Consider the following 26,494-nt stretch of genomic DNA (forward strand, 5'->3'; position numbering starts at 1 on the left):
GAGAGGTGCAGTCGGCCACAGATACGACTGTCCGGGCTGAGATTCTCGACACCGGAGGGTCCACCTTTGGGGACGGAGCCCACTCCTTAACCACCTCTGGTGGAAAGGGAAAACGGTCATCAGAACTACGCTTTGGAAAGCGTTTGTCAGGACAGGCCCTGGGCTTGGTAACAGTGGCCTGAAAACTGGAGTGGTTAAAAAAACGTACTCCTAGCTCTCTTAGGAGAGGTAAACTGGTGTATTTCTACCAGAGAGGCTTGTTCCTGACACTGGTGGATTGAGGTTCAGTACGGAGTTAATGGATGCAATCAAGTCACTAACATCCGCATCACCCTCAGATAAATCAATGGGGTACATAGAGGTAGCGTCTGAGCCCACAGTAAAGGTATCCTCCTCGCCTTGCACCTCAGCTTGTGAATCAGAGCCGTGGGACGAGGAAGGAGAAGGGTCCCTGCGTCTCCGTTTAGGAGAACGGGGTCCTAAAACCTGCTCTGAGAGCTCTGCAGAGCTCGGAGCAGCAGAGGCACCCTGAGAAGGGGCCTGATGCATGGTCAGCAGAGTCCGGGACAGCTGTCCCATGGAGTCGGCAAAGGACTGTGAGATAGCCTTAGAAAACGATGCTACCCAAGCCGGGGGTTCAGCCACCGGTGCCGGAGCAGCCTGAGGGACCCCTGAGAAGGCTCCAGGCTGAGGCACCACCATGTTAGAGCAGGCCTCACAATGAGGATATGTGCTCGGTTCTGGCAGAATGAGCTGACATGCAGTGCATATAGCGTACAGCTTAGCAGCTTTCTTGCTCCTAGTGACAGACATGCTGCTGAGGTGGAGGCTCTGCAGTAGTAATAATAATAATACACTCCTGTAGAATTACCCCTGAGAGTGTATAATAAAGACCACAACCAGAGGTTGTGGCTTACCAGACCGTGTGTGCCCTCCGGATTCCACAGCTCGGACCCCCAGTGAAGCGTCTGCCTTCCAGGATGCAGAGCTGCAGCAGCCAGCGCCGCTCAGTGTGAAGACGCTGATAAAATGGCGCTGGAGTGAGGAGGGGGGGCGGGGATTAGCCCAGGAGCGGGAAAACGGAGGGCCAAGGAGAGATACAGGGGAGGGAAACATCTCCTGAGAGAGGAGTGTCCTCCCCTCTGCTGAACGGCCGGTGGGCGGTGCCACACTTTTCCCCTGCATGAATCATGCAGGGGAAGCTGAAAACGAAACTAGGCCGCAACTGAAGCCGGGGCCTAGATTTTTACATGCGGCCGACGAGCAGGCACCGTCGGCGCGGTTCTCAGGAAAAACCCAGAGAACCGGCCGGAATTCACAACAAAGTTAAAAGACACACTCTCCCCTTCATTAAAGTACCCGGGACCCCTGAAAAGCGTCTCAATACTTAGCTTTGAGGCGCAGGGCCAAGTCCCTGGGGGAGTTGTTAAACGCTCCGTCTGACAGGAACCAGACAGGGCTGCGGATGGAGACCGGTCTTCTGCAAGGCAGAAAGAACCGTGATGGCTCCCACTTCAAGCCAGAGCCCATGGGATGGCGAAGGAGCACGGCATGTGAAGGCTCCAGCCTTGTAAAGTCAACCTTAACAGCACCGCCGACACAGTGGGGTGAGAAGGGACATGCAGGGAGTCCAGACTGGACCCGCTTTTCTTCCATATCTTTGAAATCAAAAATCTTAAAAATGAAAAATCAGAGAATGCATGTGTGTGTGTGACCTCCTGAACACAAAGCATTGAACTGGTTAGATTGTCATCCAGGGGGTGTATATAGCCCGGAGGGAGGAGCTACACGTTTGAGTGTAGTACTTTGTGTGTCCTCCGGAGGCAGAAGCTATACACCCATGGTCTGGGTCTCCCATAAGGAACGATGAAGAAAGTGTCACACGCTGCGATATCGTTAATGATGCCGGATGTGCGTCAGAAAAAACGTGACCCCGACGATAAAACATTAACGATATCGTAGCGTGTAAAGCCCCCTTTACACCCTTCCAATTGAGATTGATGACTTATCCTAAGGAGTGGACAACCCCTTTAACACAAGCTAGTATACAGAATACAGCAGCACACTTACTACTTGCTATGACCATCTCATTATTGGGAGGTGATGACATATGAGTGTTCTCATTACATGCATGTGTATTACTATTAATTTACAAAGAAGTCTTCTCCAATAAAAAGATTGGCTCAGACTGCATAATAGTTACCAATTAAACCACGTTCATCCACCAACGTACTACAGAGCGACTTACCTGTCAATGCAATTTACATTCATTGTATCCAAGCGAGTGTACAGCATTTCAGTAGCTTGGGCAAGCTGTTTTCATGATTAAGGATTTAAAAAGATAAATAAAAACATGTATTTTTTTTATTACAGTATGCATAATAAAAGAAAACAAAAAAAAACAAAAAACAAACAAACACAGTCTACAACAGCACTTTTAACATTGGAACCCAAAAGAAACCAGCTCTGTTGGCCACCATCGGAGAGCACAATAGTGGGCAGGATATGGACCGAAAGTGGATGCAAAAAATAATCAGAAGAAAATAACTGGAGAGAATACATGGTTATTTTGGACAGTGCATGATGTGAAAGCCTCCCATATCATTTGCACTGCAGATTTGTAACACTTGTTACCTTGAGATTAGGGGAAATGTGGATAATGTTATTAGTTCTTCATCAGGCAACTTAAACTAATTTATTCTTTAAAAGGATACCACTTGGGGCAATGATCCTGGTTGAAGCTTGCAAAGCTCAATTAGCAATGTTGTGTACATGACCTCGATGTATGGTGGAACTGGAATCTGAAATAATTCCCCAAAGAGGACCTAGAATATAAAATAAAGAAGGGAATTTTGTTTACTTACCGTAAATTCCTTTTCTTCTAGCTCCAATTGGGAGACCCAGACAATTGGGTGTATAGCTACTGCCTCCGGAGGCCACACAAAGTATTACACTTAAAAGTGTAAGGCCCCTCCCCTTCTGGCTATACACCCTCCCGTGGGATCACGGGCTCCTCAGTTTTAGTGCAAAAGCAAGAAGGAGGAAAGCCAATAACAGGTTTAAAGACAAATTCAACCCGAAGAAACATCGGAGAACTGAAACCGTTCAACATGAACAACATGTGTACCCGAAAAAAACAAAAATCCCTAAGAAAACAGGGCGGGTGCTGGGTCTCCCAATTGGAGCTAGAAGAAAAGGAATTTACGGTAAGTAAACAAAATTCCCTTCTTCTTTGTCGCTCCATTGGGAGACCCAGACAATTGGGACGTCCAAAAGCAGTCCCTGGGTGGGTAAAAGAATACCTCGTGATAGGGCCGTCAACAGCCCTGTCCTACAGGTGGGCAACCGCCGCCTGAAGGACTTGTCTACCTAGGCTGGCGTCCGCCGAAGCGTAGGTATGTACCTGATAATGCTTGGTAAAGGTGTGCAGACTCGACCAGGTAGCCGCCTGGCACACCTGCTGAGCCGTAGCCTGGTGGCGCAATGCCCAGGACGCACCCACGGCTCTGGTAGAATGGGCCTTCAGCCCTGAAGGAACCGGAAGCCCCGCAGAACGGTAGGCTTCAAGAATTGGTTCCTTGATCCACCGAGCCAGGGTGGATTTGGAAGCTTGCGACCCTTTACGCTGACCAGCGACAAGGACAAAGAGTGCATCCGAGCGGCGTAAGGGCGCCGTGCGGGAAATGTAGATCCTGAGTGCTCTGACCAGATCCAACAAATGCAAACCTCTCTCAAATTGATGAACTGGATGAGGACACAAGGAAGGTAATGTGATATCCTGATTGAGATGAAAGGGGGATACCACCTTAGGGAGAAACTCTGGAATCGGACGTAGAACCACCTTGTCCTGGTGAAAAACCAGGAAGGGAGATTTGCATGACAGCGCCGCTAGCTCGGACACTCTCCGAAGAGACGTGACCGCTACTAGAAAGGCCACTTTCTGTGAAAGACGAGAAAGGGAAACATCCTTCATAGGCTCGAAAGGCGGCTTCTGGAGGGCAATTAGAACCTTGTTCAGATCCCAGGGCTCTAACGGCCGCATGTAAGGAGGGACGATATGACACACTCCTTGCAGGAACGTGCGTACCTGAGTAAGTCGTGCTAGGCGTTTCTGAAAAAATACAGATAGCGCTGAGACTTGTCCTTTAAGGGAACTGAGCGACAAACCTGTTTCCAACCCGGATTGCAGGAAGGAAAGAAAAGTAGGCAATGCAAAAGGCCAGGGAGAAACTCCCTGAGCTGCGCACCAAGATAAGAATATCTTCCACGTCCTGTGGTAGATCTTGGCGGAGGATGGTTTTCTAGCCTGTCTCATGGTGGTAATAACCTTTCGAGATAATCCTGAAGACGCTAGGATCCAGGACTCAATGGCCACACAGTCAGGTTCAGGGCCGCAGAATTCAGGTGGAAAAACGGCCCTTGAGATAGCAAGTCTGGTCGTTCTGGTAGTGCCCATGGTTGGCCTACCGTGAGGTGCCACAGATCTGGGTACCACGATCTCCTCGGCCAGTCTGGAGCGACGAGGATGGCGCGACGGCAGTCGGCCCTGATCTTGCGCAGCACTCTGGGTAACAATGCCAGAGGTGGGAACACATAAGGTAGCCGGAATTGCGACCAATCTTGAACTAAGGCGTCTGCCGCCAGAGCTCGGTGATCGTGAGACCGTGCCATGAAAGCCGGGACCTTGTTGTTGTGCCGTGACGCCATCAGGTCGACGTCCGGCATCCCCCAGCGGCGACAGATCTCCTGAAACACGTCCGGGTGAAGGGACCATTCCCCTGCGTCCATACCCTGGCGACTGAGGAAGTCTGCTTCCCAGTTTTCCACGCCTGGGATGTGAACTGCGGAAATGGTGGAAGCCGTGTCTTCCACCCACGTCAGAATCCGTCGGACTTCCTGGAAGGCTTGCCGACTGCGTGTTCCACCTTGGTGGTTGATGTACGCTACCGCTGTAGAGTTGTCCGACTGAATTCGGATCTGCTTGCCTTCCAGCCACTGCTGGAAGGCTTGTAGGGCAAGATACACTGCTCTGATTTCTAGAACATTGATCTGAAGGGTGGACTCTTCCTGAGTCCACGTCCCTTGAGCCCTGTGGTGGAGAAACACTGCTCCCCACCCTGATAGACTCGCGTCTGTCGTGACTACCTCCCAGGATGGGGGTAGAAAGGACTTTCCTTTCGACAAAACGGTGGGAAGAAGCCACCACCGAAGAGATTCCTTGGCCGCCTGAGAAAGGGAGACGTCTCTGTCGAGGGACGTCGACTTCCCGTCCCATTGGCGGAGAATGTCCCATTGTAGTGGACGGAGATGAAACTGCGCGAAAGGGACTGCTTCCATTGCTGCTACCATCTTCCCTAGGAAGTGCATGAGGCGTCTCAAGGGGTGAGACTGGCCTTGAAGGAGAGATTGCACCCCTGTCTGTAGTGAACGCTGTTTGTCCAGCGGAAGCTTCACTATCGCTGAGAGAGAATGAAACTCCATGCCAAGGTATGTTAGCGATTGGGTCGGAGTCAGATTTGACTTTGAAAAGTTGATGATCCACCCGAAACTCTGGAGAGTCTCCAGCGCAACGTTCAGGCTGTGTTGGCATGCCTCTTGAGAGGGTGCCTTGACCAGTAGATCGTCTAAATACGGGATCACAGAGTGACCTTGAGAGTGCAGGACTGCTACTACTGCTGCCATGACTTTGGTGAAGACACGTGGAGCTGTCGCCAGCCCGAAAGGCAGAGCTACGAACTGAAGGTGTTCGTCTCCTAGAACAAAGCGTAGAAAACGCTGGTGCTCTGGAGCAATCGGCACGTGGAGATAAGCATCCCTGATGTCTATAGATGCTAGGAAATCTCCTTGAGACATTGAGGCGATGACGGAGCGAAGGGATTCCATCCGGAACCGCCTGGTTTTTACGTGCTTGTTGAGCAGTTTTAGATCCAGAACGGGACGGAATGACCCGTCCTTTTTTGGCACCACAAACAAGTTGGAGTAAAAACCGTGACCTTGTTCCTGAAGAGGAACGGGGGTCACCACTCCTTCCGCTTTTAGAGTGGACACCGCTAGCCGCAGAGCCTCGGCTCGGTCGGGAGGTGGAGAAGTTCTGAAAAAGCGAGTTGGAGGACGAGAGCTGAACTCTATCCTGTACCCGTGAGACAGAATGTCTCTCACCCAACGGTCTGTGACCTGTGGCAGCCAAATGTCGCCAAAGCGGGAGAGCCTGCCACCGACCGAGGATGCGGAGAGAGGAGGCCGAAAGTCATGAGGAAGCCGCCTTGGTAGCGGGTCTTCCGGCTGTCTTTTTTGGGCGTGACTGAGTACGCCAAGAATCTGAGCTCCTCTGATCCTTTTGAGTCCTCTTGGACGAGGAGAATTGGGACCTGCCTGAGCCTCGAAAGGACCGAAACCCCGACTGTCCTCTCCTCTGTTGGGGTTTATTTTGTCTGGGTTGAGGTAAAGATGAATCTTTACCCTTGGAGTGTTAAATGATTTCATCTAAACGCTCCCCAAACAGTCGGTCACGAGAAAATGGCAAACTGGTTAAACACTTTTTGGAAGCAGAATCTGCCTTCCATTCTCTTAACCACAAGGCTCTGCGTAAAACGACGGAGTTGGCGGATGCCACTGCCGTACGGAGGTTAATAAAATCCTCCTTTTCTGAATTCCTATGATTTATGTTATAAGACCTTTTCCCGTGTTAAGAGGATATCTTTTTTAATTGTATTTTTAAATGTTTGTCCTTTTTAATTCTTGTGCTATTTGTTTTCTAAAACCATTCTTTCTCAATTCTGACCTATAGGATCTATAGTGTGGCTTAAGACATGGAATGGTATTGAGTATGAAAGGAGGAGATAATAATATGAGAACAAAGGGAAGAATAAGAGTGATATAAAATATGGAAGAAAATATGAAAGTAACACCTGACTACCATCAATTGAAGAGAATCAGAAATCGGTGTATTCTTTCCTATAACAAATCTCTCTTTTACCTTTGTGTTTAACATATGTGTATACTCTATATGAATCTGATGCCTTCATCTCTCCATGCTATGGTTACGAGACATGTTCCTGTTAATTCTTTACTGGTATATGCAGAGTTAACGGTATATACGTATCGGTCTGCAGTACTTCCTTTCATGCTCTGAGGGATCGTGGTGCGCGTGCGCGTCATGGGTACGATTCGTCCCTCCGCCCTGCCCGGCGCATCTATGATGAGGGTAGTGACGTACAGGCGTCCATGGTAACCTGGATTTCCGGGTACCTCCCCTCTATGTATTGCCGGGCTGGGCGGAAGTGGACGTCTCGTCCGTGAGGCGCATGCGCCGATATTGCGATCCTTCTTGACGGACATGTGGGACAACCAATGGGAACATGTTTTTATGTATATATAAGTTCCGGTTTGGGATTTGAGATCGTGAACCCGCCCTGAGGAAGCTGTAAATGTACTATGCGAAACGTACGTCGGTTGGGTCCTTCTGAACTGTGAGACGCAGGTGCAAAGCTCAATCATAATGGGTAAGTGTTTGGCATAAGGCTCTGGATATTTTCCTTTATGTTTAGCTCACTACTTGAGCAGGTATGGCCAAAAAAAACCCTATACCTTTGATAGATATATGAGCTTGCCCTGTAGTCTCACTTTTCATGGGTGTTCTTTCCCCCTTTTTTTCAGCACTAACTTTTAACTGTATGTTTCATCTTTTAAATGTGATGTAAATTAACTTCAATAAAAACTTTTGTATTTTGCCTATAAACACTCCGGTTCTGTCTGATTTTCTAATGCTATCATGGAGTGGCAATTCTATGTGAAGAGAGCATAAAAATGGAGATGTGCATTTTGTTCAAGTATTTAACATATCTGTTGTTTTCTGTGTTATTCACAGCACATTCTCATAATACCATGAATTTCAAAGCCCGCGAGGAGGCGTGGCTATGTCAAATTAATGATATGCTGAAGGGGGATTCCACTTTGGTTTTAGACACTTCTGGCACGGGGGCCAAGGAATATTTTAACAAAATGAAGGAATTGTTGAGAAAAAAGACGAGGACATGGTGGAATTGTACTTTTCTTCAGCGCTATGTGGAAATGGGGCTAATCCCCCGAGGACTTAGAGTCCAGGTATTCCCTTCCTTTGTGGTGGACAATGAAGTATTTAAAAATAGATGGGAGAATGCCGCCACTACCTGCTCGAGACAATTTCTTGAGCTTCTGATAGATCTTGATAAGGAATCCCTTAAAACCCTAGAGGTGGAAATTATTGAACTCTATAACAATATGGAAAAAAACTTGACACCAGCTGCTTTGAAAAAGTGCAATGAGGATCTTGATACTGAGGTTGATATCTGGGGTAAAGAAATACAGGGGAGGAAGATCCAAAAATTACAGAGAGATCTGGAAGATAAACAGAGTAATAAAATGTATAGATGGCGTAATAAGAAGGAGAGATCACACCCCTATTATAGACCTGGATTCAATCGATCCAGATCCGGATCAATGACTTCGTGTACTTCAGGGGAGGAAACTGCAACTGGTGGAAATGGATCCATGCCCATGAGGGGTAATCATGAAACAGGGAGAATTAATTGGAATAATCGATTGCGGCCATCTAAAAATAAGAACCAGGCTCAAACCAAGAATAAAACTGGTGGGGAGCTGCAGGTAATCAATCTTTCTAAACATCATTTATCCACCGCCCAGATTCAGGTTTTGAACAAGGGCTTAACATTCTCTCCTAGTAATGCATTTAACTTTTTTTCAGCATTAAAAGATGTCCACCTCTTTTCACGCAAGCTCATTCTTAAGAAGCTACATACCAGAACCTCTGCCTCTTCGGCCGAGGATGAGACGGAGCGGCGAGCACTCCAGGATCTTGAAGATCTATTAGATGAACAATCTACCGATCTGCCAGGTGGGTTTCCTTCTAAGATAATGCCTAAATCCACGACTTTCCCCCCCTTATCTCTGTGCCCGGCGGTGGAGGTGTTCACTAAGCTTGTCACTGACGAGCTGCGTGGGATTTCCACACGCCGGGCACATGACAATCTTACGGTGGTCCAAAGAAAGGCTCTTGTCGAATTACAAAATATGAAGGACGTGGTCTTTAAGGCCGCCGATAAGGGCGGGAATGTTGTGATATGGCCGATTGAAATGTATGAGAGGGAGGCCCACAGGCAGTTACGGGATAAAGTTACATATACGAAACTGGACTCCTCCCCGCTGGTCTCATTCTCGGCTGAATTATATCTCATCCTTAATGATGCTTATGAACAAGGGGTCATAACCAAGAGGGTCTTTGATGGACTGGTTGTTAGATACCCCAAGATTCCAACATTGTATCTACTGCCTAAGGTCCACAAGGATCCCGTCAATCCACCTGGAAGACCTATCGTGTCAGGGATGGAGGGGCTGTGCAGTCCAATCTGCCAGTTTATCGAATACTATTTGAGACCATTAGTCGAGACCCTTCCGTCCTATGTACGTGACACGACTGAGGTATTGAAGAGAATTGACGGGATCCATGTGGACTCTGAGACCCTTTTGGTGGTGGCTGATGTCGAATCACTATATACGTGTATTCGGCATGATGATGGTTTGAGGGCAGTCCGATTCTTTTTGAGTGTCAGCAACTGGGATAGTCGTGTCTGCGAGTTGGTCCTCGAGCTTCTTGAATATGTGCTGACCCACAACCTGTTTGTCTTTAAAGACAGATATTATCTACAGAGGCGGGGGACCGCCATGGGCGCGGCCTGTGCGCCTTCGTACGCGGGCCTCTTTCTTGGGTACTGGGAGAGAGGCTTGTTCGAAGGCGGGGGCGCATGGGCCGCCCCCTTGACACAGCTGTGGGTCAGATACATTGATGACCTCTTCATAATATGGCATGGTACACCATCTGAGCTTGAGAGGTTCGGGGACCAGCTTAATGACAACATATATAACATCAAATTGACTTTTTGCCATAGTGCAAGTGAAATTGATTTTCTAGATATTAGAATTTCTGTGGATGGGGCGATGGCTCTACAGACGGATGTTTTCAGGAAGCCGACGTCTGTGAACTCATTGCTCCATGCCACCTCAGCACATACCAACTCAACTATTTCGGCTATCCCGGTTGGACAGTACCTTAGGATCAAGCGGATCTGTTCCCGGGAAGATTCTTTTCATGACCAAGCAAATGATCTAAGGATGAGATTTAAGGCAAGGGGCTATAGTGATCGCTGTGTTAAGAGGGCATACCAACGAGCAAACATAGCTCCCCGTGATGAGTTATTGCGTGAGGGAGGTGGACGAACTAAAAGGGCAGTGCAGAATGAATCTCAAAACATCAGATTCATTTCAACATTTAATGAGAAGTGGAGTGACATGAAACAAATTTTTAAAAAATATTGGCATGTCCTCCAATCGGATCCCTCTATTAAATCATTCTTGCCAGATGTGCCTATGATGACTGCCAGGCGTTGCAGAAACTTGAGAGATATTTTGGTGAAAAGCCATTATGTTGCCCCACAAAAAGAATATATTTTTGGATTACCTGGTCCGGTTCATGGCTGTTTCCCGTGTGGTCGCTGTCTTTCCTGCCCCAATGTCTCTCGCTGCTCAGAGTTTGTGACCAGTGATGGTACAAAAACTTATTCCATTAGGGAACATATCTCATGTGATACCACCAATGTAATATACTACGCCACTTGTGGCTGTGATAAGATCTACATTGGTTTAACATCGAGAGAACTGAGAATAAGGATTAGAGAGCATGTGAGGGACATTGTGGCGGCAAAGACAGCAACCGATATTACAACACTGAAAACTATCCCTCGCCACTTTAGGCAATTTCACTCATGTGATCCGAAGACATTTATGGCAAGAGGGATAGATGTGATCCATTTAGGAATAAGAGGGGGGAATGTTAAAAAATTGTTGGCGCAGAAAGAAATGCGATGGATCATTCTGTTAGATACCATTGCCCCCATTGGACTGAATGAAGCAGTCAATTTTGCACCATTTTTATGAAAATAGGAGGTTAATAAAATCCTCCTTTTCTGAATTCCTATGATTTATGTTATAAGACCTTTTCCCGTGTTAAGAGGATATCTTTTTTAATTGTATTTTTAAATGTTTGTCCTTTTTAATTCTTGTGCTATTTGTTTTCTAAAACCATTCTTTCTCAATTCTGACCTATAGGATCTATAGTGTGGCTTAAGACATGGAATGGTATTGAGTATGAAAGGAGGAGATAATAATATGAGAACAAAGGGAAGAATAAGAGTGATATAAAATATGGAAGAAAATATGAAAGTAACACCTGACTACCATCAATTGAAGAGAATCAGAAATCGGTGTATTCTTTCCTATAACAAATCTCTCTTTTACCTTTGTGTTTAACATATGTGTATACTCTATATGAATCTGATGCCTTCATCTCTCCATGCTATGGTTACGAGACATGTTCCTGTTAATTCTTTACTGGTATATGCAGAGTTAACGGTATATACGTATCGGTCTGCAGTACTTCCTTTCATGCTCTGAGGGATCGTGGTGCGCGTGCGCGTCATGGGTACGATTCGTCCCTCCGCCCTGCCCGGCGCATCTATGATGAGGGTAGTGACGTACAGGCGTCCATGGTAACCTGGATTTCCGGGTACCTCCCCTCTATGTATTGCCGGGCTGGGCGGAAGTGGACGTCTCGTCCGTGAGGCGCATGCGCCGATATTGCGATCCTTCTTGACGGACATGTGGGACAACCAATGGGAACATGTTTTTATGTATATATAAGTTCCGGTTTGGGATTTGAGATCGTGAACCCGCCCTGAGGAAGCTGTAAATGTACTATGCGAAACGTACGTCGGTTGGGTCCTTCTGAACTGTGAGACGCAGGTGCAAAGCTCAATCATAATGGGTAAGTGTTTGGCATAAGGCTCTGGATATTTTCCTTTATGTTTAGCTCACTACTTGAGCAGGTATGGCCAAAAAAAACCCTATACCTTTGATAGATATATGAGCTTGCCCTGTAGTCTCACTTTTCATGGGTGTTCTTTCCCCCTTTTTTTCAGCACTAACTTTTAACTGTATGTTTCATCTTTTAAATGTGATGTAAATTAACTTCAATAAAAACTTTTGTATTTTGCCTATAAACACTCCGGTTCTGTCTGATTTTCTAATGCTATCATGGAGTGGCAATTCTATGTGAAGAGAGCATAAAAATGGAGATGTGCATTTTGTTCAAGTATTTAACATATCTGCCGTACGGCTCGTAGAGTCTAGGACAGCATTAATCGCGTAAGACGCAAAAGCAGACATTTGAGAGGGTAAGGGTGCCACCTGCGGAGCAGATGTACGTGTGACCGTGTCAATCTGTGCAAGACCAGCTGAAATAGCTTGGAGTGCCCATACGGCTGCGAATGCTGGAGCAAACGACGCGCCGATAGCTTCATAGATGGATTTCAACCAGAGCTCCATCTGCCTGTCAGTGGCATCTTTAAGTGCCGCCCCATCTTCCACTGCAACTAAGGATCTAGCTGCAAGCCTGGAGATCGGAGGATCCACCTTGGGACACTGGGTCCAGCCCTTAACCACGTCCGGGGGAAAAGGATAACGTGTGTCCTTGAGCCGCTTGGAAAAACGCTTATCCGGATAAGCGTGATGTTTCTGGATTGCGTCTCTAAAGTCAGAGTGGTCCAGAAATACACTTAATTTACGCTTGGGATACCTGAAATGGAATTTCTCCTGCTGTGAAGCTGTCTCCTCTGTCTGAGGAGCAGGGGGAGAAATGTCCAACATTTTATTGATGGACGCTATAAGATCATTCACTATGGCGTCACCATCTGGTGTATCCAAATTGAGAGCGGTCTCAGGATCAGAATCCTGATCAGCTATGTCCGCCTCATCATACAGAGAGTCCTGCTGGGACCCTGACCAGTGTGATGAAGTCGAAGGCCGCTCATAGCGAGCTCGCTTCGGCTGTCTGGGACTGGCGTCCGTGTCAGAGTCATCACCCTGGGATGCAAGAGACACCCCCGGATCCCGGAGCTGTTCCAACTGAGGGGGACCAGGGAGCAATGAGTTAACAGTGTCCATGGCCTGAGTTACTGGTCTAGACTGCAATGTTTCAAGAATCTTAGTCATAGTCACAGACAATCTGTCAGCAAAGACTGCAAACTCCGTCCCTGTCACCTGGACAGTATTCACAGGAGGTTCTGCCTGGGTCACCTCCAGCAGAGGCCCCGGCCGAGCAAGTGCCACAGGGGCCGAGCACTGCACACAGTGGGGGTCAGTGGAACCTGCCGGTAGAACAGCCCCACATGCGGTACAAGCAGCATAGAAAGCCTGTGCCTTGGCACCTTTGCTTTTTGCGGTCGACATGCTGATGTGTCCTCGGAGTAATCTAGGAGGGTATATAGCAGAGAATCTCCAGCGACCATACAGTGCAATGTAAAGCTGCAAGCATAAAATACAGTATACACTTCGGCACCAGTGGGGGTCAGCCCTTGAGGGCAGCTTACCGCCCGCTGAAAAGCGGGTGTGTGGGCACCAAAATCCCTTGTCTGGGTCTCCCAGTCTCCTCTCTCCAGCTCAGACTGCACGCAGGAATGGCTGCCGGCGTCCTGTGAAGAGGGGCGGACCGTGGGCGTCCTCAGAAAAAGTGCGGGAAACTGGTGTCCCACTGTGCCCAGTGTGAGGGCTGGAGTATGCAAAGCAGACTCCAGCCCTCTGTGCTGACATTCTGCACAGCGTCCCGCCCTTCCCCTGACTGGCAGGCCTGGGGGCGGGAACGAAACGAAACTAGGCCGCAAAAGCCGGGGACTCGAGTAATAAGCGCGGCCGTGATATATGCACGGCCAGCGCGGAAGTCCCCGGCGCACCACAAGTCCCAGCCGCGCCGCAGCATAAATGACAGCGGCGGCCGCGCGGCAGTTTCAAATACATGTCCCTTCTCAGCCAAGCTGTAGATAGGACTGGCACCAGCGCGCAGCGCTGTTGTCCCCGGCGCACTAACACACCCAGCAACGCTGCGGTGTGCGCGCGATATGTGCGGGGACACAGAGTACCTTGACGTCGCAGGGCCTGTCCCTGACGATACTCAGCTCCATTCCAGCAGGCTTTCCAGGGCTGTGGATGGAGCACGGTCTCAGTGCCTGGAGACCGGTAAAATCCCACTTCACCCAGAGCCCTAAGGGGGATGGGGAAGGATGCAGCATGTGGGCTCCAGCCTCCGTACCCGCAATGGGTACCTCAACCTTAACAAGCACCGCCGACAAAGAGTGGGGTGAGAAGGGAGCATGCTGGGGGCCCTATTATGGGCCCTCTTTTCTTCCATCCGACATAGTCAGCAGCTGCTGCTGACTAAACAGTGGAGCTATGCGTGTATGTGTGCCTCCTTCGCACAAAGCATGAAAACTGAGGAGCCCGTGATCCCACGGGAGGGTGTATAGCCAGAAGGGGAGGGGCCTTACACTTTTAAGTGTAATACTTTGTGTGGCCTCCGGAGGCAGTAGCTATACACCCAATTGTCTGGGTCTCCCAATGGAGCGACAAAGAAAGTAATATTTAAATGGAACAAAGAAAAAAAACAAACTTACACATACGGTCATTGCCAAATGTACAAAATACAGATTGCTTTAAAAAGAGATCCTGTCAAAACGGCAGACCATACAAAATCAAATTCCTGCACGGAAATCAACTTCTTGGACACCATCATTAAACTACGGAACAATGAAATGCAGACATTCCTGTACAAGAAGCCAATTGACCGTCCAACATACCTGAAATGGGACAGTTTTCATCCAAAACACATAAAAAACTCTATTGTATACAGCCAGGCTATCAGGTACAATCGGATATGTTCCAACAGTACAGATAGAGACAATCACCTTGAGGGCCTCAGAAAGACCTTTCTGAATCAAGGCTACCACCCAAGAACAATTGAAAACCAGATTATAAGAGCCACCAGAATATCAAGAAACCATCTTCTACATTATAAAACTAAAGAAGAAAACAACCGGGTCCCTCTTGTAGTCACCTACAATCCACATCTGGAGGTGTTTAGAGGAGCTGCACGGAAACTACAACCATTACTGCAAAAAGATGCCCGCTTAAAATCTATTTTTCCAGACCCCCCACTTCTGTGTTTTAAACAGCCCCCAAATCTAAGAAGCATCATTGTCAGAAGCTCCCTGTCCTCTCCAACACCAACAGGAACATTTCCCTGCAACCAGAAAAAATGTAAGACCTGTCCATTAATATTGACAACGGACAAGATAAAAATTCCCAGATCACATCAGGACTACAAGATCCCAGGTACCTTCAAGCTGCACCACAAGCTCGTTGCCTTGGAGTGACCCTCGACTCTGCTCTATCCTTCAAGCCACACATCCAAGCCCTCTTCACCTCATGCCGATTACAACTCAAAAATATCTCCCGGATCCGTGCTTTTCTTAACCAAGAATCTGCAAAAACATTAGTGCATGCCCTCATCATCTCCCGCCTCGACTACTGCAACCTCCTGCTCTCTGGCCTCCCTTCCAACACTCTTGCACCCCTCCAATCTATCCTAAACTCTGCAGCCCGCTTAATCCACCTCTCCCCTCGCTACTCCCCAGCCTCGCCACTCTGCCAATCCCTTCACTGGCTTCCCATCGCCTAACGACTCCAGTTCAAAACATTAACCATGACATACAAAGCCATGCACAACCTGTCTCCTCCCTACATCTGTGACCTAGTCTCCCGGTACCTACCTGCACGCAACCTTAGATCCTCACAAGATCTCCTTCTCTGCTCCTCTCTTATCTCCTCTTCCCACAATCGTGTACAAGATTTCTCCCGTGCATCCCCCATACTCTGGAACGCTCTACCTCAGCACATCAGACTCTCCACGACCGTGGAAAGCTTCAAGAGGAACCTCAAGACCCACCTCTTCCAACAAGCCTACAACCTACAATAGCCTTCAGCCCAGTAGACCACTGCGCAACCAGCTCTGTCCTTACCTATTGTACCATCACCCATTCCCTGTAGACTGTGAGCCCTCGCGGGCAGGGTCCTCTCTCCTCCTATACCAGTCTGTCTTGTACTGTTAATGATTGTTGTACGTATACCCTCTTTCACTTGTAAAGCGCCATGGAATAAATGGCGCTATAATAATAAATAATAATAATAATAATAATAATAATAATAATAATAATAATGTGGTGTACTTAATTATATGATTATTATTATATAATGTCCAAATGGGGGTCTGTATGTAGGGGAGACAGGACAACAGCTCAGGACAAGGATGAATTCTCACCGCCACACAATTAGAGAAAAAAGGATGGATCTACCGGTGGCCAAACATTTTTGTAACTCAGACCACAGCATCATGGACATGAAATTGCTGGTATTGAAAGGAAACTTCAAGTCCCAGAGAGACAGGAGACTATGGGAGTACAAACTTATGATGACCTTTGACACATTCAGAGAAGGAATGAATGTGTCTCATGGATTCATGTCTTTTTATATCAGTTAAAAGATGTGCTCCTCTGACTATCCGAGCGTGTCACAGCCCGGACCAGACCCTTATCAAAGGACAATAAAACTTTCACACTGAACTGCAGCAGTATTTATGGCCCCACAACAGTTTGCCCCCCTGCCATAGAGATAGTTCTGTTTCATATAACTTGTTTTTTTTTGTTTGTTTTTTTTTTACTGCACTATTCTAAGTCCTGTTGTGTATAAATATGTGACTCTTCAGATTTTGTGTTATACTGAGCCTGATGAAGAGACCTGAGTAGTCTCGAAAGCTTGCAATTATTACCATCTTTTCAGTTAGCCATTAAATTGTATCAACCACTGAGGACTTTGTTCTTTTAAACAAATTTTTTTTATCTCTACTGGCTAACACGGTACAAAGATATATTTTACTTGTATCATACAAAATCAGACATTGGCTGTGTTATCGCACCATTCTACGCTCAACTCTGAAATGTTGCAGTATTTAAGAGAAGACGTACTTTGAAGAGCCAGCTGGGGACCGTGTATAGACCAAGACAGACTCTCTTTGCCCAGCTCTCCCTAACTGAAGGTGCTCTGCAACTGTGGGTGAGACCAGTCATTCATTGTGTGGGGGAAGTCACCGGGAACCAGCCTCTGAGAACCTGACTGGGAACTGATAACTATTCCAAGTACTGTATTTTTCGGACTATAAGACGCACCGGACCATAAGACGCACCCTGGTTTTACAGCAGGAAAATAAAATTTTAAGCAAAAAATGTGGTCATGACACACTTATGGGGAGAAGATCTGCTGCTGACACTGTTAGGGGGGGTAACGTCCCCAAATTCTCTACTAAGGTACCCCATCCTGGTAATGATCATCCTGCCATATATTATATATATCCCCCATCCTGGTATGTGCTCCCATCCTGCTATATACCCCATCCTGCTCATAATATACCCCCCATCCTGCTCATAATATACCCCCATCCTGCTATATAACCTCATCCTACTCATAATATACCCCCATCCTGCTATATACCCCCATCCTGCTATGTGGCCTGTATCCTATGGCACAGAAAAAAAATAAAACATTTATACTCCCCTTTCCTCACTCCCTGCAACATCGATCATTTTCCTCTCTGTCAGCAGCAGCGCCGCTGACCTGTGTGGAGCCGCTGACCTGTGTGGAGCCGCTGACCTGTGTGGAGCCGCTGACCTGTGTGGAGCCGCTGACCTGTGTGGAGCCGCTGACCTGTGTGGAGCCGCTGACCTGTGTGGAGCCGCTGACCTGTGTGGAGCCGCTGACCTGTGTGGAGCCGCTGACCTGTGTGGAGCCGCTGACCTGTGTGGAGCCGCTGACCTGTGTGGAGCCGCTGACCTGTGTGGAGCCGCTGACCTGTGTGGAGCCGCTGACCTGTGTGGAGCCGCTGACCGTTCCCTGCAGCATCGCGATGTGCTCCTGTCTGTCGGCCTGATGTGTGTGGAGAGCGGTGAGCACAGTGATGTCATCGCTGTGCTCACCGCTCTCTACACAGATCAGCGGGCCGGCAGACAGGAGCACATCGCGATGCTGCAGGGACTGGTGAGTATACCATGTCATCATCAGCACGGGGGGGGGCAGTGAATAGAGCCGCACATGATCACTCCAGGCTGTAGTTGCCAGGGGTGATCATGTGGGCCGGCTGTTTACTATGCGTGCACCCCCCGCCCATCATCATGCCCACCTGTCAGCGCCGGCTTCAGTGCTGAGAGATGATGGGCAGGAGGATGCATGCATATGAATGAGCGGGCCCACGTGGTCACTGCAGGCGCTGCTACAGCCTGCTCGTGCCGCCGATGACCCACTCCACCGCAGCACCCTCATTCCCTGCAGCCCTACATTCAGACTACAAGACGCACCCCCCCCACTTTCCCCCAACATTTGGGAAGAAAAAAAGTGCATTTTATAGTTCGAAAAATAGGGTACTTTTTTTTTCTGAAAAGCCCAGAGTAAGCATACAGGGATGCAGCACCACAGCCATTGTTGGATTCATGCTGCTGGTGGTACTTTGAAATACTTCCAAAAGATATACCTCAACAATATGATAGTTCAAGGGAATCTTGTTCTTCCCAGGGTAGCTAAGAAGCTGGGCAGCACTAAAATAAAAATAGAAAATATTGTTAGACAAGCAGTTCATGAGGCGTAAAGTCCAAAACATATCATAAATCTGGCATATTGCAGTAGCACTAATTTTTCAAAGCTTCCTGTCAAGAGTTGTGACACATAGTTAGTATCATTGCCCCACTGTCTTTAAAAAGGGTTATGTGGAACAATGTAGTCTTTTTACTAGGAGCCTAAAACCTAACAGGCAGGTAGTTGCTATCTATGCCTATTGTGCCCAGCACTTATTGCTTCAAAAATTAAAGTGGTTGCAGACTTCAGCAGATTCCGCTGACATCACATCTACAGTGCAGTGGCTGCTCTTCTGAATCACTGACGGTGGCATTCCTGCCGACATCACATGAGCTCCCTGCTGCTTCACATTGGGGAGCCGGCAGTCAATCAGCATGATGTCAGAGAAGACTGATGCTCTGCTGACGTGGAGCAGCTCGATCACCAATAGGAGTGGTCCTTATTGGAGCTATTCCAAATATTATCCAGCTGGACATAATTTTGTAACTATTGTCACTGATGCTAGAATAAATCCAACCGACTATTAAAATAGCACACATTCGCACTGTCACTAGGGAAGATTTTTTTTTGTTTGTTTAACCCTTTATCTCCATACTCTCAAAATTTTATATTCGTATCAATATATATTTAAGGCAAACCAAACATCTCATAGCAGATCCCCCCTATAAACAAGTGCATTTTCACTGAAAAATAATCACAAGTATTTGTAATTTTTTATGCTGCTTTCACAGATCTGTCACCGTCCGAGGTTGAACTGAGATTTTCCTGATTCAAACTTGACAGCCTGATGAGAATTAATGAGGCTATCGGGTTATGGCCCAAAGACCAGAGGCCGGACCAAAAATTATGATCCGTACGTAGAAATGCGGCCTTCATGTCATCAGGCTGTCGATCATTCAAGTAACGAGCACTTGTTAATCAGGTGAAGTGATCATTGGAAAACCCATAATCTCAAAACCGTGAGCAAAAAAAAAAAAATAGCTATTGTAATTTGTTTTGCATTTAAACATCAAAACTAAGTAAAATGACAATAAAACATCATTTACCATGTTTTCCTTTCTTTCCAGTGTGATTTAATGATGCAGTGCAGATTTTCTTCTATAATAAATCGCTCTACAGAATGAGTCCCAGGCATTACTGGACCCTAAAAACAATAAAAAGTATTAATGAAAAAACAAACAACTTACGCAATATAAATTTACATGCATTGATAGGATTTTGAAGGAGACTACTGCCCTAGATATTTGTGTGCATTACATTGTGCACTGTAAAATCCTAAGGCTATGTGTCCACGGTAGAATGTACCTGCGGATTTTTCTGCATGAAAATCCGCGACTTTCGCGGCAAATCCGCACCTTTTTTTTGCCGCGGATTTACCGCGAATTTGCCGCGGATTTTTTTTTTTTTCCCCATTCTATATCCAAAATCCGCACCAAAATCCGCAACAATAATTGACATGCTGCAGATTTTTCCGGATCAAAATCCGGGGCAAATCCGCCGCGGAAAAATCCGCAGCATGGACACAGCATTTCCAAAATGCCATTGGAATGGCTTGGAAGTGCCGCTGCTACAGATTTTCGGAAAATCCGCGGAAAATCCGCGGCAAAATCCGCAGCGTGGGCACATAGCCTAAGTGCGAGACACTGAATACAATGGGTGACACTGCTGCCACGGTGGGCAGATGCTAAGCCAGACATGCTAATTCCTACACAGGTTTCCTGCAGACGCAAAGCTGATCACACAACAAGGAGAAGCCAATGGAAATTACACAGTTCTACTAAAAGATAGTGGTAAAGGAATGTAAATCGTTTCACGATTATCTTACAGTGTAAACAGGCTGCCAATCATCTGGTGAACTAGCAAAATGCTTAGTCATTGGGTGAAAGAAGGGAATTTTGTTTACTTACCGTAAATTCCTTTTCTTCTAGCTCCTATTGGGAGACCCAGACAATTGGGTGTATAGCTTCTGCCTCCGGAGGCCACACAAAGTATTACACTTTAAAAAGTGTAACCCCTCCCCTCTGCCTATACACCCCCCCATGCATCACGGGCTCCTCAGTTTTGGTGCAAAAGCAGGAAGGAGGAAACTTATAAATTGGTCTAAGGTAAATTCAATCCGAAGGATGTTCGGAGAACTTAAAACCATGAACCAAAAGAACAATTCAACATGAACAACATGTGTACACAAAAGAACAACAGCCCGAAGGGAACAGGGGCGGGTGCTGGGTCTCCCAATAGGAGCTAGAAGAAAAGGAATTTACGGTAAGTAAACAAAATTCCCTTCTTCTTTGTCGCTCCATTGGGAGACCCAGACAATTGGGACGTCCAAAAGCAGTCCCTGGGTGGGTAAAAGAATACCCTGATAAAAAGAGCCAACAACGGCCCTCCTCTTACAGGTGGGCAACCGCCGCCTGAAGGACTAGCCTACCTAGACTGGCATCCGCCGAAGCATAGGTATGCACCTGAAAGTGTTTCGTGAAAGTGTGCAGACTAGACCAGGTAGCTGCCTGACACACCTGCTGAGCCGTCGCCCGGTGCCGCAATGCTCAGGACGCACCCACGGCTCTGGTAGAATGGGCTTTCAGCCCCGAAGGAATCGGAAGCCCAGAAGAACGGTAGGCTTCAAAAATCGGTTCCTTGATCCACCGAGCCAAGGTTGACTTGGAAGCCTGCGACCCCTTACGCTGGCCAGCGACAAGGACAAAGAGCGCATCAGAACGGCGCAGTGGCGCCGTGCGAGACACGTAGATCCGGAGTGCTCTCACTAGATCTAACAAATGCAAATCCTTTTCACATTGGTGAATTGGATGAGGGCAAAATGAAGGTAAGGAGATATCCTGATTGAGATGAAAAGGGGACACCACTTTGGGGAGAAAGTCCGGGACCGGACGCAGAACCACCTTATCCTGGTGAAATACCAGGAAGGGGGCTTTGCATGACAGCGCTGCAAGCTCTGACACTCTTCGGAGTGATGTGACTGCCACTAGAAATGCCACCTTCTGCAAAAGACGTGATAGAGAGACATCCCGCAGCGGCTCAAAAGGCGGTTTCTGAAGAGCCCGTAGAACCCTGTTGAGATCCCAGGGTTCCAGCGGACGCTTGTAAGGTGGAACTATGTGGCAAGCTCCCTGCAGGAACGTGCGGACCTGCGGAAGCCTGGCTAGACGCTTTTGAAAAAACACGGAAAGCGCCGAGACTTGTCCCTTGAGAGAGCCGAGAGACAAACCCTTGTCCATTCCGGATTGAAGGAAGGAAAGAAACGTGGGTAAGGCAAACGGCCAGAGGGTAAACCCCTTATCAGAGCACCAGGCTAAGAAGATCCTCCAAGCCCTGTGATAGATCTTGGCTGACGTTGGTTTCCTGGCCTGTCTCATAGTGGCAATGACCTCTTGAGATAACCCTGAGGACGCTAGGAGCCAGGACTCAATGGCCACACAGTCAGGTTGAGGGCCGCAGAATTCAGATGGAAAAATGGCCCTTGAGACAGCAAGTCTGGTCGGTCTGGGAGCGCCCACGGTTGATCCACCGTGAGGTGCCACAGGTCCGGGTACCACGACCTCCTCGGCCAGTCTGGAGCGACGAGGATGGCGCAGCGGCAGTCGGACCTGATCTTGCGCAACACTCTGGGCAGCATTGCCAGAGGAGGGAATACATAAGGCAGTCGAAACTGCGACCAATCCTGAACTATGCGAGTGCCGCCCTGGTGGTTGATGTACGCGACCGCCGTGGCGTTGTCCGACTGTATGCGGATCTGCCTGCCCTCCAGCCACCGATGGAACGCTTTTAGGGCTAGATACACTGCCCTTATCTCCAGAACATTGATCTGAAGGTAGGACTCTGTCGGAGACCAGGTTCACTGAGCCTTGTGGTGGAGAAAAACCGCTCCCCACCCTGACAGACTCGCGTCCGTCGTGACCACAGCCCAGGATGGGGGCAGGAAAGATTTTCCCTTCGACAGGGAAGTGGGAAGAAGCCACCACTGAAGAGAGGTCTTGGCTGCCAGAGAAAGAGAGACGTTCCTGTCTAAGGACGTCGACCTCTTGTCCCATTTGCGGAGAATATCCCATTGGAGTGGACGCAGATGAAACTGCGCAAAGGAAACTGCCTCCATTGCTGCCACCATCTTCCCCAGGAAGTGCATGAGGCGCCTCAAGGGGTGTGACTGGGCCCGAAGGAGAGATTGCACCCCTGTTTGCAGCGAACGCTGTTTGTCCAGCGGTAGCTTGACTATCGCTGAGAGAGTATGAAACTCCATCCCGAGGTAAGTCAGTGATTGGGTCGGAGTCAATTTTGACTTTGGGAAATTGATGATCCACCCGAACCTCTGGAGAGTCTCCAGAGCCACGGTCAGACTGTGTTGACATGCCACCCGGGAGGGTGCCTTGACTAGGAGATCGTCTAAGTAAGGGATCACCGAGTGGCCCTGAGAGTGTAGGACCGCCACCACGGATGCCATGACCTTGGTTCGCTCGGGGGGCGGAGATGTTCTGAAAAAAAACGAGTCGGAGGACGAGAGCTGAACTCTATCCTGTAACCGTGAGACAGAATGTCCCTCACCCATCGGTCTTGGACATGTGGCCACCAGGCGTCGCAAAAGCGGGAGAGCCTGCCACCGACCGAGGATGCGGTTTGGGGAGGCCGAAAGTCATGAGGAGGCCGCCTTGGAGACGGTGCCTCCGGCGGTCTTTGGAGGACGTGACTTAGACCGCCATGCAGAAGAGTTTCTCTGGCTCTTCTGTGGCCTGTTGGACGATGAGGATTGGGACCTGGCTGAGGGCCGAAAGGACCGAAACCTCGCTTGAATTTTTCGTTGCTGAGGTCTCTTTGGTTTGGGCTGGGGTAAGGACGAGTCCTTTCCCTTGGATTGCTTAATAATTTCATCCAATTGTTCGCCAAACAATCGGTCGCCAGAAAAGGGCAAACCGGTCAAGAACTTCTTGGAAGCAGAGTCTGCCTTCCATTCGCGTAGCCACATGGCCCTGCGGACTGCCACCGAATTGGCGGATGCTACCGCTGTACGGCTAGCAGAGTCCAGGACAGCATTCATGGCGTAGGATGAAAATACCGACGCCTGAGACGTCAAAGACGCTACTTGCGGAGCAGAGGTACGGGTGACCGCATTAATCTCAGACAGACAAGCTGAGATTGCCTGGAGTGCCCACACTGCTGCAAAGGCTGGGGCAAAGGACGCACCTATGGCTTCATAGATGGATTTCATTAGGAGCTCTATCTGCCTGTCCGTGGCATCCTTGAGCGTTGAACCGTCAGCCACTGCTACTACGGATCTAGCCGCCAGTCTAGAGACTGGAGGATCCACCTTGGGACACTGAGCCCAACCCTTAACTACGTCAGAGGGGAAGGGGTAACGTGTGTCATTAAGGCGTTTAGTAAAGCGCTTGTCCGGGAAAGCCCTGTGCTTCTGGACAGCATCTCTGAAGTTTGAGTGATCGAAGAAAACACTCCGAGTACGTTTGGGAAACCTAAATTGGTGCTTCTCCTGCTGTGCTGCCGACTCCTCTATAGGTAGAGTTGGGGGAGAAAGATCTAGCACCTGGTTGATGGACGCTATAAGGTCATTTACTATGGCGTCCCCTTCAGGTGTATCAAGATTGAGAGCAACGTCAGGGTCAGAGTCCTGGGCTGCGACCTCCGCCTCATCCTCTAGAGAGTCCTCAAGCTGAGACCCCGAACAGCGTGATGAAGTCGGGGAAGATTCTAAGCGAGCCCGCTTAGCCGGTCTGGGACTGCGGTCCGTGCCGGAGTCCTCCACGTAATAACTAGAGGCCACCCCAGGAGCACGCTTCGTCGCAGACCGAGAGGGGCCTGGGGGCGATCCCGCAGTGCCCGGGGCCTGTGTAAGGGCCGGTCTGGGCTGCAAAGCTTCTAGTATCTTAGCAGACCATTTGTCCATAGACTGAGCCATGGATTGTGAAAGTGACTCAGTTTCTCAGCAAAAGCTGCAAACTCTGTCCCTGCCGCCTGGACAGGGGAAGCCGGCGGTTCTACCTGGGCCGAGGGTCCCACCAGTGCCCCAGGCTCCGGCTGAGCGAGTGCCACATGGCCCGAGCATTGCTCACAGTGAGGGTAGGTGGAACCTGCAGGTAGCATAGCCGCACAAGAGGTACAGGTTGCAAAATAACCCTGTGTCTTGGCACCCTTGCTCCTTGTGAACGACATGCTGTAGTCTCCCAGGAGAGTGATCACTGAGGGATATATAGCCACAAGCTAACAGTACAGCCGAACCGAGAAAATGTATACAAATATTATATATATATATATATATATATATATATATATATATATATATATATATTACACACACAGTTCAGCACTCTAGGGGGCCCAGCACCGGTGGGAAGAAGCCACCTGGCTTACCGACCGCTCAAGCAGTGTGTGGCCACCAGATTCCCTGCCTCGGGTCTCCCAGAGGTGCTGCCAGAAGTCCTCCACCGGCAGAATGTGCTTAAAACATGGCTGTCGGCGTTCACAGGGGAGGAGGGAGCCGTGGGCGTAACTACAAAAGTGCGGGAATCTGGTGCCCCAGAGTGAATAGTGAGGGGGCGGAGGACAGCCAAGTGTGCTCCAGCCCTCACTGTCGGCGTCAGACCGACCGTCCCGCCCTTCCCCCTGACTGGCAGGCCCGGGGGCGGGAGTTTAAGGCACTAGGCCGCAAAAGCCGGGTACTAAAGTTAAAACCGCGGCCGGCAAGCAGGCGCGGTCGGCGCGGTAGTCCCGGTCTCATAGCAACACCGCAGTCGCTGCAGCGTCTGAGGTCAAGGTGCTCCATGCACCGTCCCCAAGGGGACACAGAGTACCTGTAGATGCAGGGCCCTGTCCCTGATGATACTCAGTCTCCTGTCCGTCAGAATCCCACAGGGGCTGCGGAGGGAGCCCGGTCCCAGTGCCTGGATGACCGGATAGGATCCCACTTCACCCAGAGCCCCTAAGGGATGGGGAAGGAAAACGGCATGTGGCTCCGGCCTGTGTACCCGCAATGGGTACCTCAACCTTAACAACACCGCCGACTTAGTGGGGTGAGAAGGGAGCATGCCGGGAGCCCTGTTAGGGCCCTCTTTTCTTCCATCCGATATAATCAGCAGCTGCTGCTGACTAAAATGTAGGACTGCTTCAAATGAGATTTGCCGTGACGTGGCGAAGCAGCTCAAGAAATTGCAATTTTTTGCCAAAAATCTCAAAAAAAAAAAAAAAAAAAATTTTTATAATGCAGTTTGGAATATTTGATGCCTTAGTGCACACTGGTGCTGGCTCTTTGTTGTTTCTTTGTTGAATTGGTCGGTGGTTGACCTCCACCTTGCTATGCACCCCAATTTGGGATGTATTCCATCTGTATAGATTTTGGCGTTTGGTGACTGTTCACATTGGGTCATCAGGCTTTGTCCACAGGCTATATATATACTTCATGCAGCATTTGCTTGGACCTGTCCCGCCCACAGCCATGACTCAGTCATGGGTACGGGACTGCAATAGACCAGGTGAGTGCTGCTGAGAGCAGTTCTGCTATTTATATGTGAGGCCGCATGGCACATTTTATAAAAATATTTTAGTGTAGGACTGCTTCAAATGAGATTTGCCGTGACGTGGCGAAGCAGCTCAAGAAATTGCAATTTTTTGCCAAAAATCTCAAAAAAAAAAATTTTTATAATGCAGTTTGGAATATTTGATGCCTTAGTGCACACTGGTGCTGGCTCTTTGTTGTTTCTTTGTTGAATTGGTCGGTGGTTGACCTCCACCTTGCTATGCACCCCAATTTGGGATGTATTCCATCTGTATAGATTTTGGCGTTTGGTGACTGTTCACATTGGGTCATCAGGCTTTGTCCACAGGCTATATATATACTTCATGCAGCATTTGCTTG

General features: G+C 48.6%; 1 protein-coding gene and 1 long non-coding RNA gene across 2 annotated transcripts in view; one reads left to right on the top strand and one right to left on the bottom strand.

Annotated features, from left to right (window-relative positions):
• NCBP1 (nuclear cap binding protein subunit 1) overlaps positions 1 to 26,494 on the bottom strand; it is a 191,436-nt gene that overhangs the window by 68,813 nt on the left and 96,129 nt on the right. The window contains exons 9-12 of the mRNA XM_075316096.1: positions 19,665 to 19,762; positions 18,518 to 18,581; positions 2,715 to 2,825; positions 2,249 to 2,313 (exon numbers count right to left, since the gene is read on the bottom strand). Coding sequence (XP_075172211.1) covers positions 2,249 to 2,313; positions 2,715 to 2,825; positions 18,518 to 18,581; positions 19,665 to 19,762 — 338 coding nt within the window. The remainder of the gene's footprint in view (positions 1 to 2,248; positions 2,314 to 2,714; positions 2,826 to 18,517; positions 18,582 to 19,664; positions 19,763 to 26,494) is intronic.
• Positions 7,725 to 12,063, top strand: LOC142295751 (uncharacterized). Its single transcript, XR_012751545.1, has 3 exons — positions 7,725 to 8,643; positions 8,744 to 8,893; positions 11,161 to 12,063. It is a non-coding gene; the product is annotated as an uncharacterized LOC142295751 (long non-coding RNA).

This window comes from Anomaloglossus baeobatrachus, chromosome 1 (genome assembly GCF_048569485.1).
Source record: "Anomaloglossus baeobatrachus isolate aAnoBae1 chromosome 1, aAnoBae1.hap1, whole genome shotgun sequence".
NCBI lineage: Eukaryota > Metazoa > Chordata > Amphibia > Anura > Aromobatidae > Anomaloglossus > Anomaloglossus baeobatrachus.